Consider the following 19,541-nt stretch of genomic DNA (forward strand, 5'->3'; position numbering starts at 1 on the left):
TAGTCTTCTTTCAGGACCTCTTCCCTTTTCCTACCTGTTTCCTACCTCACATATCTGACACCGACCACAGAAAACTAGCCTCACACACATACTACCTCCTTCTGTAATCAACAACCGCCTCACCTTGTCCCGTTAACGCCGAAGCCCGTTGAACCAAAGCCCTTTCACTCTGCTGCCTCTCACACCGCCGTCCGCCCGGTATTTCTGCCTGCTTTTTAAACTGTTTGCGCTCAGCTGGCGGACGTCACACGCCTGCGCAGTCTGGCCTCCCTGTTCCCCCGAGAACGCAAAATGTCTTCCCGCTGGAAGTACTTAGGTACTCTCCCGCTGCCTTCTTGTACCGAATCTTGTCCCCCCATTACCGGAAGGATGTCAGGGCGTTGGGGAGCCTCCGGAGAGGTTTAACAGGACTCTGCTGGGATTCGGTGGCATGTGTTACAACGAGAGGTCGGACATCTGGGTTGCTTCCTCTGGAGCGGAGGAGGTTCGGGGGAGATCTGACTGATCTCTGGAATCCGTCAGACACCTGTCAGCCTTTGGCCAAGGAATTTGGATTTTCGGAGATGACGGCTGGAAGTAGATGAGATTGAAAGAGGGAGGGGCTGATCGTGGTGGAAGGAGCGAGCGCGGATGGGGTTGAAATGGAGTCACAGTGGGGAAAATGGCTGAATTCACACAGACAATGAATGGGCTCTCTACAGCTGCGCAGGAACAGGAGACGAAACAGAACATCGGAAAAATAACCTGCCTTAAGATCTTCCTACTTTGCCTCGTTATGTTCAGCCTCGTCGCGGTAGTGGCCGGGCTGTCGATCTATGGTGAGTCGAACGGAACTTGATGACAGTGAGGACAATATGAGTCAGGTTGAAGTTTTGGAGCATGTTGATATTAAGGGAGAGGACGTGTTGGAATTATTAAAATACAGTTGGACAGAATATTCCCTAAGCTTCTACACGAGGAGAAGAGATTGCTGAGCCTCTGGCTGGAATCGTTATGTCTCTTTGTCCTTCCACGGGAATGGCATCGGGGAATTGGACGGAGGGGAATGTCATCCCCTTGTTCAAAAAAGGTGGTAGGGATAGCCCGTGAAACTATAGACCAGCGAGCCTTACGTCTGTGGTGGAAACGTTGTTGGAAAAGATTCCTATAGATAGGATCAGTGGGTATTTATAAAATCATGGTCTGATCAGGGACAGTTAACATGACTTTGGGAAGGGCAGTTCGTGTCTAACAAGCCTGTTAGATTTCTTTCAGGAGCGACCAGGGATATAGATGAGGGTAGTGCAGCGGATGTGATCTACGTGGATTTTTGTAAGACATTTGACAGGTTCCACACGGTAGTGTTATTCAGAAAGTCAGAGGCATGGGTTCCAGGGAAGTTTGGCCAAGGGGATTTAGAATTTGCTTTCATGCAGAAGGGATACATTCGGAATGGAGTGTTGTGACTAGTTCGGTTCTGGCACCTCTCCTTTTTTTTTGTTTGTTGTTATCCACCTGGATGTAGGGGTAGAAGGGTGATGTGGCAAGTTTTGCAGACGACCCAAAGGTTGGTGTTGTTGTGGATAGTGTAGAAGATTGCCGAATATTGCAGAAAGACATTGATAAGATGTTGATGTGAGCTGAGAAGTAGCAGATGGTGTTCAAACCGGAGAAGTGTGAGGTGGTACACTTTGGAAGTACAAATTAAATGGCAGGATACTTGGTAGTGTGGAGGAGCAGAGGGATTTGGGGATACATGTCCACAGATCCCTTAAAGTTGCCGCAAAGGTTGGTGGGGCAGTTAATCAAGCTTATGGGGTGTTAGCTTTCATAAGTCGAGGGATAGAGTTTCGATGTAATTATGCAGTTATTTAAAATTCTAGTTAGGCCACACTTGGAGTAAAGTGTTCAGTTCTGGTTGCCTCACTATAGGAGGGATGTGGAAGCATTGGAAATGGTACAGAGGAGATTTGCCAGGATGCTGCCAAGTTTAGAGAGTGTGCATTATGATCAGAGATTAAGTGGGCTTGGTCTTTACTCTTTGGAGAAAAGGAGGATGAGAGGAGACAAGATAGAGGTATACAAGATCATATACCAGGTCATCACTGCTCAGTACAAGAGGACAAGGCTTTAAGATAAGGGGTGGGAAGATCAAAGTGGATATTAGAGGAAGATTCATTTCTCAGAGAGTACTTGGTGCATGGAATGCATGGCCTGAGTCATTGGCGGAGGCAGATGCACTAGTGAAATTTAAGAGACTACTAGACAGGTATATGGGGAATTTAACGTGGTGGGTTATATGGGAGGCAGGGTTTAAGGGTGGACAAAATATTGTGAGCTGACGGGACTCTATTGCACTATTCTGTATTCTATGCTCTATTACACGTACACACCGCTAACCGGGATGAAAACACGGCCTTTACGTAACACAATCAAGACTCGCCCTGACACCGACACGTCATTCACCATAACATCAACAATAATACCATAGCACGGTCCCGACCTTCAACGAGACACAGATATACTCCTAAACGCGACATGAACACGACCATCGCCGTGACACACACATGACCGTCACTCTGACCGCAATGTACCCCTCACTAACTTCGATATATCCTGACACTATTTCCTTCTTTCTTTTTTTAAATATATGTATTGATTTTCAAACAAAACATAGTAACAGTAGAAATACAGAGAGGGATTGGGAATACATCGTGAATAGAGCAGTATATACAAGTATAAACTATTGATAACACAAATGTGCCAACCCTCCCAAACTCATTCTGCATTTGTAAAGAAAGAAAATAATAAAAAAAAACTAACTTGCAAACAAAAAACCGGGCTGTTATATTTTAACGGATATAAAGAGTAGTGTCAATAACTCCGCTCCTCTGTCCAGATATTTAAGGGTAATGAAAACACGTTCGGGAAAGGTGGATTTAGCTCATATGAAAGTGTTGAATCAATGGCCTCCAGCGTTCTTCAAAGTTAATCGAATGGTCAGTCAAAAGTAACACTTCTGATTTTCTCTAAATTAAAACAAGATATAGTTTGGGAAAACGATTGAAATGTAGGTGGACGATTCATCTCTTTCCAGTTCAATAGAATGGATCTTCTAGCCACTAATGTAACAATTGCAATCATCAGATGAGTTTAATGGGATAAATAGCTATTATCCACCATGAGGATGTAAATTCATACTCATAACTATTGAAATAATACCAAAAATATCTTTCCAATATTTCTCCGAAAGAAAAGGGCAAGACCAGAACATGTTAGCCATGTGAGATGCTGCTTCGGAATGGCACCTATCACAAATAGGATTAACGTGGGAGTAAAACCGAGCAGGTTTGTGCTTAGACATATGGGTCCGATGCACCACCTTAAATTGTATCATGTCGTCTTTAGCACACATCAATGACGAGTTAACGAAATGTAAAATTTTCTCCAATTTCTCTGTATGTAAGGAAAGCAGATGTTCTTTTTCACTTTTGTTCTTAATTTTATCTCATATATCTCGCTGTGTTTTCATGTTCATATCATAAATGATTATTATTAAACTTTTCTGAGAAGGGTTTTTAACCATTTTTTCCCGTGATGTCAGCTGGGCATGAGTTCGAAAAGTCTGTAACATATAATCCAAAAGAATTCTAATAGGATCTGGGGAAAATTATATTTATTATACAACTGTTTCAAAAAACATGAAACAGTTATCCAGGAATAAGTCACAAAAAAACATGTTAGACCAGTCATGGGCAAACTACGGCCCGTGGGCCATATGCGGCCCGTTAAGAATTTTAATCCGGCCCGCAGAACATGATGAAATTATATTAATAAGCCTTGTTAACGTTTTTTTTTTTTCCCGCAATTCTGGCGTTTTCCCAATAGATGACGCACTCTATACACATTGACCTTTGTTGAGGTGCAGCGTATTACTCCACATTTGCGCTTTACTTTGTGACCTTGTGGCGACCCATTTCCTGGCACATCCGAACCGGCTCACAATTAGCCAGCGTTCCGGCTAAGGGAGATAGCCTGCGGGGAATTGCGAGCACAGAGCTCCGCATACTGGCGCGCTGGCCCTGTTCTTGTCTTTGTGCTGGTCGTTGTTGAGTTTTGGCACAGGAGACAATTGAATAAGAAGAAGCAGGACAAGTAGACCTGCATCTCCTTCCGTTTCTGAAATAAAGACAGTCAGGAGGAGAGTGATGATGATAATATCTTGAAGGATAACAGAATTTTCAGTGCTTTAAATTAATAACTGTTACTATTAAAAAAAGCTGTATTTTATTCATTTAATTTTCAGTGTTTTAAAAGGCATTTCAATAAATAGCTAAATACCATGGGACTTCAAAGACAGATATTTTGTTTAAATGCATTTGTTAAGTTTCAATTGATATTAAAGCACATGTTTTCTACATATCCCATGATATTTTATTTTCTCTTATGAGGTGTATTACCAAAACACTCCGTCCATCTGCTCCTGGTCCGGCCACCCTGTCAAATTTTAGAACCCTTTGTGGCCCTCAAGTCAAAGAGTTTGCCCACTCCTGTGTTAGACCCTTCATTTTCCATATCAAAAAGGCTTGGTCCATAACAGTGGGATGGAAAAAAAAAAGTCAGATACAACAGGGTTAGATTAAATAAATTTATTCAAAACAAAAAAAAAAAGAAATCGAAACCATATTGGTAATGGTAATATTGGTAATATTTAATTATTGGAATATCCAATTGTTTATTCACGCTCATCACCGTGACACTGAGGTACCGTGTATCGCGACACCTTCACTCTCCTCAACGTGATCCGCTCCGCATCGCACCGTAACAGAGACTCACTGTAACAAGACAGACTCACCTCTCAGCAGAACACAAACGCACCGCTCATTCAGGCAAGTTCCCACACCTCACCCTTACACAGGCAAACTACTTAACGTGAAACAGACTCCTAAATTCACAATGCCACAGAAATAGTCCTCTCCATAACACCGACATTTCCCTCAGCGTGACACTCTCACACCCACCGTGGCCATGACATGTCTCTCACCGTGACACAGACATACCCCTCTCTGCGAGAACGGCACACCATTACACAGATACTCCACACTCGGTGATACCACAAGGCCCCTCACGCTGACATTTTCCTGTTTTCCACATCGTGATACACTTCATTGTGACCAGACACATCTCTCGCCGGGGCACAGAAACTCCTATGACGGTGACAACGACGCGTCCCTCACAGTAACTCGGAAATGCCCCGCACGATACAGACGTAGACCTCAATGGTAACAACAACAAAACCTGCAGCTGGGCACTGAAATACCCCTCAGAGAGACACAGACACGCCCCTCATGGTTACGCCGACGCCTCTCGCTGTGCCACGAGCACATCCTTCACTGTGACACCCTTCACCGTGACACTGACACAACACTCTCTGTGACCCGTTCGGTAGCGTGACGCTGACTCACGAGTCACTGCAAACGCTAAACATCCTTTACCATGTCTCTCAGTGTCACAGATTCGTCAGTCTAAGGAAACCTGTCACCGAAACTACAATGAGTTAAACTCAACCCTTCAAACCAAGCTTTCTGCGCTCAACTCAAATCTGTCCGTTTTTAAACGAAAGCACAGCGATATCCATCACCAGTTCACTGAGATGGAAACGAAGTACAGATCTGTCATCGAAAGCAAGGCTCGAATCTGTAATTTTTGGACTAGCAGCAGAGGTGAGGCATCATCCCCCTCTTTCACCCGCTCCTCATCGCATGGCAGGTATGGAGAGAGGAAGCTTCACTCTCTGTTTGATATCAGGAGTGTGTTAAGGGATGGTTTGGAGGGTGATTTGCTCTGTGTTTGCCCCGGTGAGTGTGTGATGGGGCTGCATGGACGAACTTTCACTCTATCACTGAATCCAGGAAAGTGTGATGAGACGTTGTGGAGGTGGATTCATTCTGTATCTGGCCACGGCGTCGTGAGACGTCACATTTCAGCGTCAACCTATGTCCGGGAATGTCTTATGGGACAGTATGGATCCAGCTTCACTCCGTGTCTGACAGCGGGATTGTGTGATGGGACAGTGCAGATGAACGTTCATTCTACGTGACGTCAGACTGTGTGATTGGATATTGTGGAGGGAGTCTGACCCCGTGAGTGTGTGGGCGGAATTTCGCTTTGTGTGTGAACACATTGGGGTGTGATGGGACGGTTCAGAGAGAGCCTCACTCTGTGACTCGCCAGGAAGTTTAATAGGACGTAAGGAGTGAGATTCACACTTTGTTAGAATCGGGAGTGCGTAATGGGGCCGTGAGGAGGCAGCTTCCCTCTGTGTCTGACACGTTGCTGCGTGGGGTGTTGAGAAGCTCTTGAGGGAGAATCACTCTTCCTCTGACGTTTGTCCTGTGTGCTGAGGGAGTTTCTTCTCATGTCCGACTGCTGGAGCGTGTGTTATGGCCGTGGAGAGAGAGATTCACACTGTGTCTGACCAAGGCTGTGTGTGTTTGGAGTTTGTGGAGGGATCTAAATAGTGTTCTCTGACCCCGGTGGTGTGTGATGAGACAGTGTGGAGGGAGTAACGCCCAGAATCTGACTCCGGAAGAGTGTGACACGACGGTGTGCAGGATACCTCACTCCACGTCTGACCGCTGGAATGTGAGATGAGGCCACGGAGTTAGCGGAGGGAATTTCACTCTGTATCTGCTTCCGGTAGTGTGTGGTGAGACGGTGCCGACGGTGAAAACTGTTTTTAACCCTGCGCCTGTGTCATGGGAGAGTGAGAAAGAGCTTCACTCCATGTCTGGTGTCCGTAATCGGACGCTGCTGAAGGAGCTACACTGTGTCTGATCCGTGGAGTGTGCGATTGGACACAGTCACAGTAGCTTAGCTCTGTGTCTCACTCCATGAACGTGTGACGGTTTGGAGGGAGCTTCACTCTTTGTCTGTCCGCAAGAGCGTGAGATTTGACACTGACCAGCGTGCAGTCTGAACCCATGTGTGTGTGATGGAGTAGTGGAGAGAGAGAGAGAGAGATAGAGAGAGAGAGAGAGAGAGAGAGAGAGAGAGAGAGAGAGAGAGAGAGAGAGAGAGAGAGAGAGAGAGAGAGAGAGAGAGAGAGGGAGAGAATTTCATTCTGTGTCTATGGAGAGTGTGGGGGAATCTGTATTCTAGATCCGGCCCAGAGGCTGGGTGACGATGCGCAATGGATTGCGATTCATTACATGTTTGATTCAGGGTCTCTGATAGGACGATGTGGAGGGAGCATCGCTTTTCCTCTGACACACTGAGTGTGTGATAGGATGGTGTAGAGCGAGGATCATTCGGTGTCTGACTGCGTGTGTGTATCATGGAACTGTTAGAGGTAGCCTCAGTCTGTGCCTGACCGGAGAGACTGTGATGGATGATGTGGAGTGACCTTCACTCTGTGTCTGATCCTGTGAATCTGTGACGGGACGTTATGGAGGGAACTTCATTCTGTGTCTCTCCCCAGTCATGTACGATGAGACAGTATGGGACGAGATTCACTCTGTGTCTTGACCCCGTGAGTGTGTGATGGATGGTCTGGAGCGACCTTCACTTTTCCTGATCCTCGTTAATGTACGTTTGGACGGTGTGAGGGGAGATTCACTCTGTGCTTGACCTCAGGTGTGCGTGATGAGACCGCATTGCGAGAAATACACTCTGTGTGACACACCGCGTGTGTGTGATGGGAAAGTGTGACGAGAGATTCACACCGTGTCTCACTGTTCCTTGTTCCTGAGTTCCAGAGCAAACGTGTTCCAAGGACTGGGTCACAAATACAGACCGGTGTTATTACGTATCCACGTTTGAAACTTCATTCCCAAGAGCAATGCAAGGATGTTCAAACCGTGATTCAAGCCTGCTGGAAATCAATTCAAGGGATAAAGCGGTATGTGTCACAGCACGATAAGATCCCACAGTAACACAGGAATCATCACACACCCGCGGGGTCAGGCACTGAGTGAAAACCCACAGTAACCTCCCGTAACACACTCCCGGGGTGAAACACAGAGTGAATCTCTCTTCTCACCGTCCCATCACACACTCCCGGGATCAGACACAGAGTGAATCTCTCTTCACACCGTCCCATCACACACTCCCGGGATCAGACACAGAGTGAATCTCCCTCCACACCGCCCCTTCACAGCACGAGAAGATCCCACAGCAACACAGGAATCATCACACACCCGCGGGGTCAGGCACTGAGTGAAAACCCACAATACCCTCCGGTAACATACTCCCGGGGTGAAACACAGAGTGAATCTCTCTCCACACCGTCCCATCACACACCGCGATCAGGCACAGAGTGATTCTCCCTACACACCATCCCATGACACTCTCCCGTAAACAGCTTTCGATTCTCGGCATTAATCAAAGGGATTTAATTTTACATAGTTTTGTTTCACGGTCTCTCGTTCGCCGTAACCTTCCTTACTGGATTGGACAATGCGAAACCGGGTGAGAGTTGGACTGATCTGTGGTGTGGGAGTTGGGGAATGACACTGTCGTGAGGGGAGAAAATGGGATTAGTTTACGGACTGAAGTAGGTTTTTGAGAAGAGGGTGGCGGGTGGGATTTGGTGTCGGGGGAGAACGATACAAGGGGAATATTTTAGGAAAAGATACCTGTCTGTCACAGGAGAGGGCAGCGAATTATTTGGACGATTTGCTGTGGGCCCCGGGGATTATTTCCATGGGGTTATTTTGGTGTCTGACGCAGGGCTGTGGGGATTGGGAGATACAGTGGAATTAGTTCGGAGTTTGACACAGATCTGTGGGGAGCAGGAGGCAGAGTCGGATTAGTTTGGCGACAGGCCTTGCTCTGTGAGAAAGAGTTATCGGCAGGATCCGTTTGTGGTATGACACTGATCTGGGGGGAGAGATTGGGAAAACTGGATTAGTTTGGAGACCGATTCGGGAGTGTGGGCACAGAGGCGGTCAGTGGGTCCAGATTGCCGACTGATGCAAGGCTGAGGTAGCAGTGAGGGGCAATGGGATTAACCTGGAGACGAACATAAACTGTCGGGAGAGGAAGAGCCGTGCGATGGATTTGGGGACCGACAGAGGGTTGCAGGATCAGATTGTGCCGATGGGAGGATGGGAGAATAAGATTTGTTTGGGGACTGGGGGAATAGATCTGAGGGAGAAAGTGGGTGTGTTCCATTCGAATTGGGACTGCCACAGGACTGTGGAGACCGCGGGACGACAGGCAGGAGGCTATGGGGGAGGTGGTGTAGTTGGATTAATTTGGTGACTGGCGCACAGCAGTGGGGAGACATTGGGACACAGGAAATATTTTGAGGACGACACAGGGCTGTAGTGATTGCCCGGATTTAATGGGATTAGTTTGGCGACGGTCTCGTGTTCCGCCGGATCTGTTTAGACTCTGTTGAAATTTTTTAACCATTTACTGACAGGAATACCGTCCATGGTCTGATGTACAAGGTGACCTCCGGAAGTTCCTCCTGCAGTGAATGCACTTCGAGTGGAGGGAGTGACTATTGCCTTCATGATAAGCACCATTTCATCTGCGAGAAGTCCGCCCCCTGCTGTCCGGATATTCCTGAAAAGATCCAGGTTCTCTGTCAACAGCCCGGAGAGCCGACTAGAATCAAATGATTACACTGTCTTTCCCTTCCTTATCCCTGCTCCAATCACACTCAGTCCATCATCTCAAAATCCTCCCTACATTCTCTGCCCTACCTGCTTCTCTATTCTCATCTTTTCGTAACCCCTTTGTCCCCACCACCACACATGGAAAACCCCAGTCTCCAACTATCCCGTTCTTTCTCGCCATCCCTCTCCATCCCGCTCTTTCTCACTCCCTCTAACTCTCTCTACCCCATCTCCTCACCCTACTTCCTCGACCTTTCTCTGCTCCTTCTTCCAACCTCTTTATATTTATCTTACTTTCCCCCTCTATACCATACTCTCTCACTCTGCTCTCCGTTCCCTCAAACTCCTGCGTCTCTCTGATCTCTCTCTCTACCTCTTTTCCACCAACTCTCACCTCTATCCTGTGCCGTCTGGGTCTCGATACCCCAGCTCTGGGTAAAATTCTGTGCGCATTCCCAATGCCTGTGCCCCTCTTGAGTTTATGCAACTCTGTAAAGTTACAGCAACGCTTCAGGGAATAAAGACCCCTTTATCTGAGACTAACACGGCCTGCAATTTCTTGTTCTGAAGCATCAGTATGGATCAAAGATGAAATATTAATGTAACTTACAAATATTAATAAATACCGCAAAAACTGTGGAGTTAGTTCTCGTGCGTTGAAAGATGTGATGGCGCAGAGGAAGAAGATGCCCCATTGCCTCTCTGTGTTTTGGAATTTCTCCCCGTTTAGACAATAGTCCTCACTTTCAATTCTACAACCAATGTGCACGACCATGCATTTTCCAATATTCTGTTTAATTTGCCAATTTGTTGAACATTCTACTAATCTGTCTGTCCTTCTGCATCCTGCCTTTCTACCGGTTGGTAGGTTGATGGATAAGATCAACAAAAATGAACCATTTCACACTTATCTGGTTTGAACGTCTGTAATTTTCTTCCACACTTTTGCATCTTACCAGTGTCCCGCTGTTACCAGTGACAGCCCCTCACACTATCCACAACACATCCAACCTTTGTGTCATCAGCAAACGTGTTAACGCGTCGCTCCACTTCCTCATCCAGGTCATTTGTAAAAATCACGAAGAGTAAGGGTCCCAGAAGAGATCCCCGAGGCACTCCCCTGGTGACCGACCTCCATGCAGAATATGACCCGTCTGAAAGCACGCTTTACCTTCTGTGGGCAATGTCCTCTTTGATCCTACGCCTCCTTACTTTCTCAGCAAGCCTCGCTCGGGTTACCTTATCAAATGCCTTGCTGAAATCCATATACATTAAATCTACTGCTCATACTTCATCAATGTGTTTAATCACATCCTCAAAAAATCCAATCCGGCTTTTAAGGCACGACCTGCCCTTTAAAAAGCCATGCTGACTACTCCTCGAGTTTAGTTTATAAATTGAAAAAAGGCCAATATGTTTGGCGTCAGGAATGATCCGGCAAGTGCGGATTCGGCCAGGTTGTTTTCTGACAAAGATGTACCTGCTAAGTTGGAGCCCAGGCGCTGTTTCATGAGAATTGTGGGAAGTTTGGAAGCAGAGAAGAACTTCAGTCTAGAGGATTGGGGACCACACACTGTGAATGGCGAAGAGTGCCGGGAAACCAAGGGGATGAGCAGATAAGAGTTGAGACTGGGATTGACGTTTCGGAGATTCCTGATTCATTTCTGGATGCTCCATTAAAGGAAGTGTCAGTGTCTTTGGGGAGGATTCAGTGGGGATTCACTGGGATGCTGCCCGGTATAGAGGACACTATCTGTAGGCAGTGGTGAGAATTTTCGGTTTCTTTACTCTGGAGCGGCGAAGGCGGAGGGGACAACTGGCAGAGGATTATCTCACTAGAACAGACACTGATGGACCAAGGAGCGAGTGTTATAACGCCCAGGATAAAAATGTCTCGTACAAGAGCTCATGCATTGAGGTGTGAGGGATAAGTTCAGAGGAGGTGAGGTTGACAAGATTTTTTATTCACACAGGGACTGGAGGGTGATTGTACTGTGCTACCAGAGACGGTGGTGAGGGAAGATCGATAGAGCCGTTTCAATGGCTCTTTGACAGTCACGTGGACTTACAGGGAATTGATGAGGTTGGACGTGTGTCGGCAGAAGGGATTTAGATTAATTGGTATATCAGAACATTGCGGGCCGAATGGTCTCCTCTGTTCGGTGATTGACGTTCACAGCTCTACAGGAGGGTCAGGGAGAGTTTTGAACTGATAGGATGGGAAACGCAGGGGGCGGGGTAGATGAAGGAATATGACGCTGCATTGAGAAACTCAGGGAGCGACCTCTCGACATCGGCAGTAAACGAGCCACACAGCCCTCACTACTACACAGACACCCCTTCACTGTGACACCGACACAGCCCTCACCGTGATGCCGTCACAGCTCACACCGAGACATGAACGCGCCCCTCATCGTGACACCGTCGCACAGACACGCCTTGCAACATAACATGAACACACCGCCCAACGATACCGACAAACTGTCACGATCTTCACTTTAGCAAGGACACAGTCCGCTGCGTATGCATAATCCTCTCCCCAACTTCATCTATCTTCGCTCTCCTGCAATACTCCCCCTCTCAGTCACAAACTCCCTACTTTACACCAGTCTCATACCCGTCACCTCTCGTCCCTCCCTTACAAGCTGCCCCGTCTTCGTGACACACTCCATCTCTGCACACTCTCCGTTATCTCCTGTTTTCCCTCCGCCACAACCCGTCTCGGTGCCACGCTGGATCCCGTAAAGGTGCACCGAGATTAGTCTGGATAATGACGCGGGGTCGTGGAGAGTGATCGGTGTAGTGATCGGAATAGTTTGGATTCTGACGTGCGGCTGCGTGGAGATCGCGGTGTAGTGAGATTAGTTTAGAGACTGACACGGGCCGTGGAGAGCGTGCAGCAGTGGGTATGTTTCCAGAAAACATTTTTGCTTATTTTGAGATTTCCTAAACCCGTTTGATAGTAAGGTGGCCTCTCATGTCGTCTACAAGATGAAATCTGGAAAGATCGAATACACCGAATGCAAAACGTCCAGGAAGAGTTCGTCTTGCGATCGTGATAAACACCGTTTCAACTACGAGACGGAGGGAGCGGTGTTGCCCTTGACGGTACTGGCTGAGTCTACATCCCTCTGCTGTCTCTGGCCACCCTGGGCGTCGTCGACTCCACACCAGGAGGTTATGCGACCGGACAGAGCGCCTCCCAGCGGACATCCATAGAAATTTACTTGTGTTCAATGAGAGACCAAATCGTCACAAACTCCTGACGTCACAATAGCTTCCGTGGCCAGGGAGTTATGGATGGTGTCAACCCAAGTGCAGAGTAAGGTCTGGAATTAACTCAAACTTAGACTAAAATAAACGACGGCAGTAACTACATCCGAAGTGTCAATCACAACCCACAGTGCTGGAAATGGATTTCCTACGGTTGATCACTGAGAGCTCAGCACAATCCATTTAATTACAGACATTCCAGGAAGGATTGTGACAGGCAGAAATTGCTAGTCCGAGTCTTAAAGTGAAAGTGACAGGGAAGCACCCTCCAAATGAGTCTAAACCAGAGCCTTAAAATTAAATCCTTGCCCGGGAAATGAATGCAAACCTTTTATTAGCTTCCTCACCAACGACTCTTGAACAGTCCAACCTGTTGGTGGCAAAGGTTTTCAGTACCCTACTAGAAACACATTCGGAACCCGATGCCTTGAGAGGGTTCACCCACCAGAAGGATTATTCTTACATCGGCCGAGAAAATAGAGGTTGCAGAAGAGGTCTGTCAGTCCGTCGCTCTTCCCCACTCTCGTTTCCAGTCACTCTGTCCCTCCCAATCAGCCATGCCCATCTCCATGATCCCCTCGCTCTTGTACACACCTCCAGTCTCTGTCACTACCAGTAGTGCCTGCACCCTACCCTGTCTCCGTCAGCCCCTTCCTCCGCTACGACTCCCCTCGTCGTCAATCCCTTGTTCCCCGACGATCAACCTCATCAAAGTCAGACAAAATATCCTCTACGTCACACACTCCCCCGTTGTCGTCATAGCTTCCCTTCTTGACACCTCGACTCCATTACTACTTTGTCTCCTGCACCTCACGCCGTCTCTGTCATCTCCCCCTTCCAACTCCTCTCCCCGTCTCTCTGAAACGCTGCGTCCACTGCAACCTTCCACGTTTCCGTCACCCGGCTCCCTCCTCTACCCCGCTCCCTTTCTGTGTTAATGTGGAATTGTGGGGAAGAGGGAGCCGTGATTTATGTTGTTACATCACCACACTACAACATCCTCCACCCGATGTTGATTTCCCCTACCTTCATTTCCATCACCGCAATCTTCTTTTACACACCCCGACTCCATCAACCCTCCGTCTCCCGCATTCCTTGCTCTCTCCGTCATATCTTCCTTCCCCATTCCCTATCCCCGTCTCCCTGACCCGCTCCGTCCCTTACACACTCCACGGTTCCATCGACATTCTCGATCCTCTACCCCCCGACCCCGTTCATCTGGAATTCTGGGAACGAAAGGGGAGTGGTGACGTCTGGTGTTACCACTCACAACACCATCCTCCGGAAGTCGATCTCGCGGTTCTGATCCTGTTCACTGATCTATGTGGAAAGGCCGGTCTCGCGGTTCCACACCACTTTCTCCCAGTGACCACTATCTCAACACCACGTCCCTACTCCCTCCCCGTCAACCTCTCCCACTTCTCTGCTCTTCACTTCTCACCATCTGCACACGAACACACGCACAGTCTCCGAGACAGACACACAATGAAGGACTACTCGAACGGCGCAGTGCTGGGGGTGGTGAGAGTAAAGCAGCTTCTGATCCCCGGAGTGTGTGACGGGACCGGGAGGAGAGAGCTTCAATATGTGCCTGACCCCGGATGACGGGACGGTGTGGGGTGAATTTCAATCATTGTTTGAGTCTCTGTATCGCTGTAATGAACCGGAGCAGAAGGTGCTTAGCTCGTAGTAAAGTTGTGGGCAATCGCAGCGGACATTGTTCGAGTTAGAGGGCTTATCCAATTTGACGCTGTAAGGAGGAGAGTCTCGGATGATAGAAGGCGCAAAACTGTTGGTAGATTTGTTTTCAGTTTATAGATTGTTTCGTTTATAATTACAGTTAGAAGGAGCAGTAAGCATTACTGCAGGAGAGTTGACTGCTCTGCCTTAGGGCTGTGGGAAGGCATGGAACCTCCAGAGTCCCTGACAACTTCTCCTGTAAGAAGGTCATCCAGCTGACCCGTCTATCACTGTGCGTAACAGAGTTCGAACTGGAACTGGATGAACTCGGGATTATTCGGGAAGTTGAGCGATGATAGCGAAGTTATATAGAGAGGTACTTACATTCAAGGTGGAGGATACAGGAGTCTGGGTGGAAGACAGGAACGTGAAAGGGGCTAAACAGCCAGAAACCGTGCAGAGGCCTCTTGTGGCCAACCAGGACAATAACAGGTAGACCACTTTAGATACTTCTGGAATGGAGGGGAGAGGTGCAAATGACCAAGCAGGGGTCAGTCTCACCGGTCAGGTCTCTGGCACTGAGTATGGATCAGTGGCTCAGCAAGGAGGAGGGTGAAATCTGACGAGCTGTATCGATTGTGTTGTCTTTCTTAGGGGAACGGAAAAGCGGTACTGTGGACGAGAACCAGATTCCTCGATGGTATGTGGTCCCCAAAATACAAGGTTCATGCTGGAATTGGTGAGCATGCCTTATGAGGTTGAATGAACTCGATCTTTTCTCCTTGGAGCGACGGAGGATGAGCGGTGAACAGACAGATGTGTACAAGATGATGACAGGCATTTATCGTGTGGACAGTCAGACCCCTTTCGCCAAGGCTGAAATGGCTAGCACAAAAGCGCATTGATTTATGGTGCTAGGAAGTATGTGCAGAGGAGCTGTAAGGGTAAGTTTTTTTACGTAGAGTGGTGAGTGCGTGGAATGGGCTGCCGGCGGCGGTGGTGGAGGCGAATACGATAGGGTCTTTTGAGATACTCCAGGCTGGCTGCATGGAACTTGGAAAAATAGAGATCTATGGGTAAACCCAGTTCCTTCTAAGATAGGGACATGTTCGGCACCGATTTGTGGGCCTAACGGCCTGTATTGTGCTGTAGATGTTTCTATGTTTCCATGTTGCCTATGTTATAGACACAGGTATATAGGAGCGAAGAGGGACTCGTTTCTGTAGATGTGGCCGAAATTAAAAAGTAACTTTCAGTTTAACATTAGGGTTGGAATGAGAACTTCAGACATGTGTATCACTAGATTCTCTTCCACTGAAGGTGCGAACTCTACAGACGGAACGGTTTCATTTCATTTTAATTAATTTCAATTTCTGTTTCATTGTAAAGTCATCACAATGAATACATCCAGGACTTGACTGCTAATTGCAAAACCAACAGTCCCACATGGCACAAAGCACACACATTATGTATAAAATGGACAGGTAGCAAGCTTATGTAGGATATCAGTAAAACACATTCACGTATTGTGTACACGCGCACGCGCACGCGCGCGCACACACACACACACACACACACACACACACACACACACACACACACACACACACACACACACACACACAAACACCCACACACGCACACGCACATTTATGCATCTTTAAGCTCCTGGGCACTTTGAATACACGGTAATTTACATTGTTCAGAAAGAGATTGTCTTCTGCCGAGCGAACACTGGGGGGCAGCACACAGACTCCTGCCTGGAGACAGCGCCTTGCCGCCTCCATCTTGCGCAGCTCCTTCATTTAGTCTCCCATGAGCAACCCTCTCACTTTACACCCGAGCTTTATTGGAACTAATAAACCATCGATAAGGTTTGCCATTAAAAAGGGAGAGTGGTGAAACATAATAGAGTTGCAGGGACATGTAAACAAGAACGCCATTGCTGATAGCTGAGTGGTTGTTGGGACAGATGTTGTTAAGGCCTCCGACAAAGTCACGAAGCAAAGCGTTAAGCCTGCTGAGACTCATGTTCTGAGCTGCGTACGTTTCAATGCAGGAAGTACTGTACTAAAGATCGATCACCTTAGGGCAGGGGTCAACGGTTGGAATTATGACACTGTACACATTAGTGAGACGCCGTTGCAAAGCGGGCAGGAGCGTCAGCTCCACGTTCCCAGTTGCGGTTGTATTAGTCGTGAAGAAGCGGGAAGTATTGAAAGCGGAGGCGAGTTTTTATTGGTGACAAGAGATACATTGACAAACTCGGAGGGGAGTTATGTGCCTTTTTTGACAGCGACGTTCATATATAGAGAATACAGGGAGATGGTTGTTGTGCAGTCAGACGTGATTTAGCTCAATTGGCATATCACAGCATTGTGGGCCGAAGGGTCCATTCTGTTCAGTGATTTACGTTCACTGCTCTGCAAGAGGGGCAAAAAGACAGATTTCAACTCATCGAGTGGGCTGATAAGGGGATGGGGTAGATCAATGACTTTGACGATAGATTGCGAAACACAGAGAACAACCACTTCACAGACAGCAGAGACAGTGAGCGAGTCACACAGCTGTCAGTTTGACACCTACTCACCCCTCACCATGACATGGTCACAACCCCGACCGGACGCTAACCGACCCCATATCGTGACACCCACACACATCCTGCTGTGACACTCTGGGGAACAGCTTTGGAACTGGAACTGGATGAACGGGATCATTCGGGAAGCTGTCGGGGTGATATAGGGAGGGCATATAGAAAGGCATTTACACCCCCCCCCCCCCGTGTAGGGTACAGAAAACTGGATGACGGACAGGAACGGGTTAAACAGGCAGAACCAGTGCAGAGACCCCTTGAGGCCAACCCGCTGAATAACAGGTAGACCAGTTTGGTTGCTTGTGGAGGAGAGAGGTGCAAATGACCAAGCAGGGGAAAATCTCACCGGTCAGGTCTCTGGCAGTGCCTATGGTTCTGTGGCTCAGCAGGGAGGGGGGTGAAATCTGACGAGCTGTATCGATGGGATTGTCTTTGTTAGGGGAACTGAAAAGCGGTACTGTGGACGATACTGAGATTCCTCGATGGTATGCGGTCGTTACCGTCACCACTATATACGTAGAAAAAGGGAGCCGGTGTGCAGGTGTGGACAAAATTAGAAAAAAAAATACATTCAGTTTAAAACGTGGCTGAAGTGTTATGGTTGCAGCGTACATAATATGTATAATATATCAAGATAGCAAGCATATGCAGGATATCAGTCAATACATTCACGCATTACATACACACCCACACACACACACACCCACACATACATATACACACACACACACACACACACACATTTATGCAGCCTGAGACCCCTGGGCATTTTGAATGCCACGGTAATCTACAATTGTTCAGAGCCGAGACTGTCTTCTGCCGAGCGAGCACTAGGGGGCAGCACATACTGCTGCCTGGAGGACGCGCCACACCGCCTTCACCTTGCTCAGCTCCTTCATTACCTCTCCCATGAACAACTCTCTGAATTTACACCTGGACTGGAATCGAACTAACGTCTGTTACGTACTCATGACACATGACAGTGGAGCCCTTGTCATGTGACTGAGGTTGAAGCTGTACTGGCCTTGAGGTGATGGTCTTGTGATGGTGGAATGATGTCATTTTCCCGCCAGTAGAGATCATGTGACAGGTTTTTTTTACAGGTTATAAAAGGTAGACCCCACCCGGTGAGGAGGGGCAGTTCGTGGATGGATTTGCCAAGTTGACTTCATGCCACTGCGTGTTTGAAGTGATGACGCAGTTTAGTTGAAGGATGAAGTTTTTATTTAATGTCTAAAGTTTAAAAGGTCATTGCCAGCAGGTTCTTTATGATTCTGTTATTTCGCAATTAGAGGAGAGTGAAGATTCAAAGTTGGAAGTTAAAGATCGAGGAGAATCGCTTTCTACGGTGAAACGGGGGCGACCTTTGTTTGATCCTTATTTGGAAGGATTTCGTTGACTATCTTCGTATTAATCCCTAGGTTTAACTAGAAAGGATTGAAGGTAGTGGAGAAGGAAAGGTCAGTGCCTTTAAGCCGTTCTGTTTCGTGAATTCTTCGTGGGAAGTTCGGGGATCGAAGCAAGCGACGTGAAAGAGAACCTAAATCGACTTGTAAACTCTCTCCTTTTAAATGGACTGTGAGCATATTGAACTTTTGGCAATACCACTTTAAAGAACTGTTTTGGAATACCACTTTACGAACTGTTTGAACAGCCGCTCAGCAGCTGTTTCCGGTTACGGTAGTGTTTGTTTACTTTTGGGGGGTTTGTTTTCTGTGTTTAATAAACGTGTTGTTTGTTATATGAAACACTTGCCGATCTCATATATTTATTGTTGCCTGAATACGTAACACGTCACAGCGGTAAGCTTTGTCATTAAAATGGCAGACTGGTAGTATAAACTGGAGTTGCACGGTCAGGTAAACAAGAACGCCATTCCAGATAGTTGACTGGTTGTTCGGACAGATGTTGCTAAGATTTCTGAAAAAGTCACGAAGCAAAAGGTTGATCCTGCTGGGACTCATGTTCTGAGCTGCGTACGTTTCAATGCAGGAAGTATTATTTGAAGGGCAGATGCGCTCAGGTCGGGTCTCAACGCTGATGCCCCTCCGCTTCTTACCCCATCCCTGATACATTTAGTTTGTTTTCTCTCTCTGTCTCTCTGCATTATAACTCACACCGTTCCAGCGGATGTTGATCGCCAGAATCTGAATCTCTCCACAACTCTGCATGCACAGGCCGGTCATGTGCTTCCACACCACTTGCATCAGTGTTTGCATTTCCACCACCCTTTCCCTGGCCTCCTGTCTCCTCCCCTTCCTTCCTCTAACGGCAGCACACAATCCGCTCACAGACACACAAACACCATCTCCGAGAGACTCACACAGTTCAAGACTACTGGAAATCCGAAAGGCTGATAATGGTGAGTGGGGAGAACGGAGGACGGAGAG

At 47.6% G+C, this 19,541-nt stretch overlaps 1 protein-coding gene across 1 annotated transcript; it reads left to right on the top strand.

Moving 5' to 3' along the window:
- Window positions 1-661: 661 nt before the first annotated feature.
- On the top strand, window positions 662-9,608 carry LOC132386260 (uncharacterized). Its single transcript, XM_059958537.1, has 4 exons — window positions 662-818; window positions 5,487-5,702; window positions 7,737-7,821; window positions 9,407-9,608. Exons 1-4 carry the CDS (start codon window positions 662-664, stop codon window positions 9,606-9,608), a joined length of 660 nt encoding a protein of 219 aa, XP_059814520.1.
- Window positions 9,609-19,541: the final 9,933 nt, after the last annotated feature.

Source organism: Hypanus sabinus, unplaced genomic scaffold (assembly GCF_030144855.1).
Source record: "Hypanus sabinus isolate sHypSab1 unplaced genomic scaffold, sHypSab1.hap1 scaffold_1077, whole genome shotgun sequence".
Classification (NCBI taxonomy): Eukaryota; Metazoa; Chordata; class Chondrichthyes; order Myliobatiformes; family Dasyatidae; genus Hypanus; species Hypanus sabinus.

Excerpts from the sequence above, each read along its gene's own strand:
- LOC132386260 (XM_059958537.1), top strand. The coding sequence starts at position 662 with ATGGCTGAATTCACACAGACAATGAATGGGCTCTCTACAGCTGCGCAG. Across the intron at positions 819-5,486 it reads GGCCGGGCTGTCGATCTATG|TGTCACAGATTCGTCAGTCT; the intron begins GTGAGTCGAACG and ends CATGTCTCTCAG. Across the intron at positions 7,822-9,406 it reads ACTTCATTCCCAAGAGCAAT|GAATACCGTCCATGGTCTGA; the intron begins GCAAGGATGTTC and ends ATTTACTGACAG.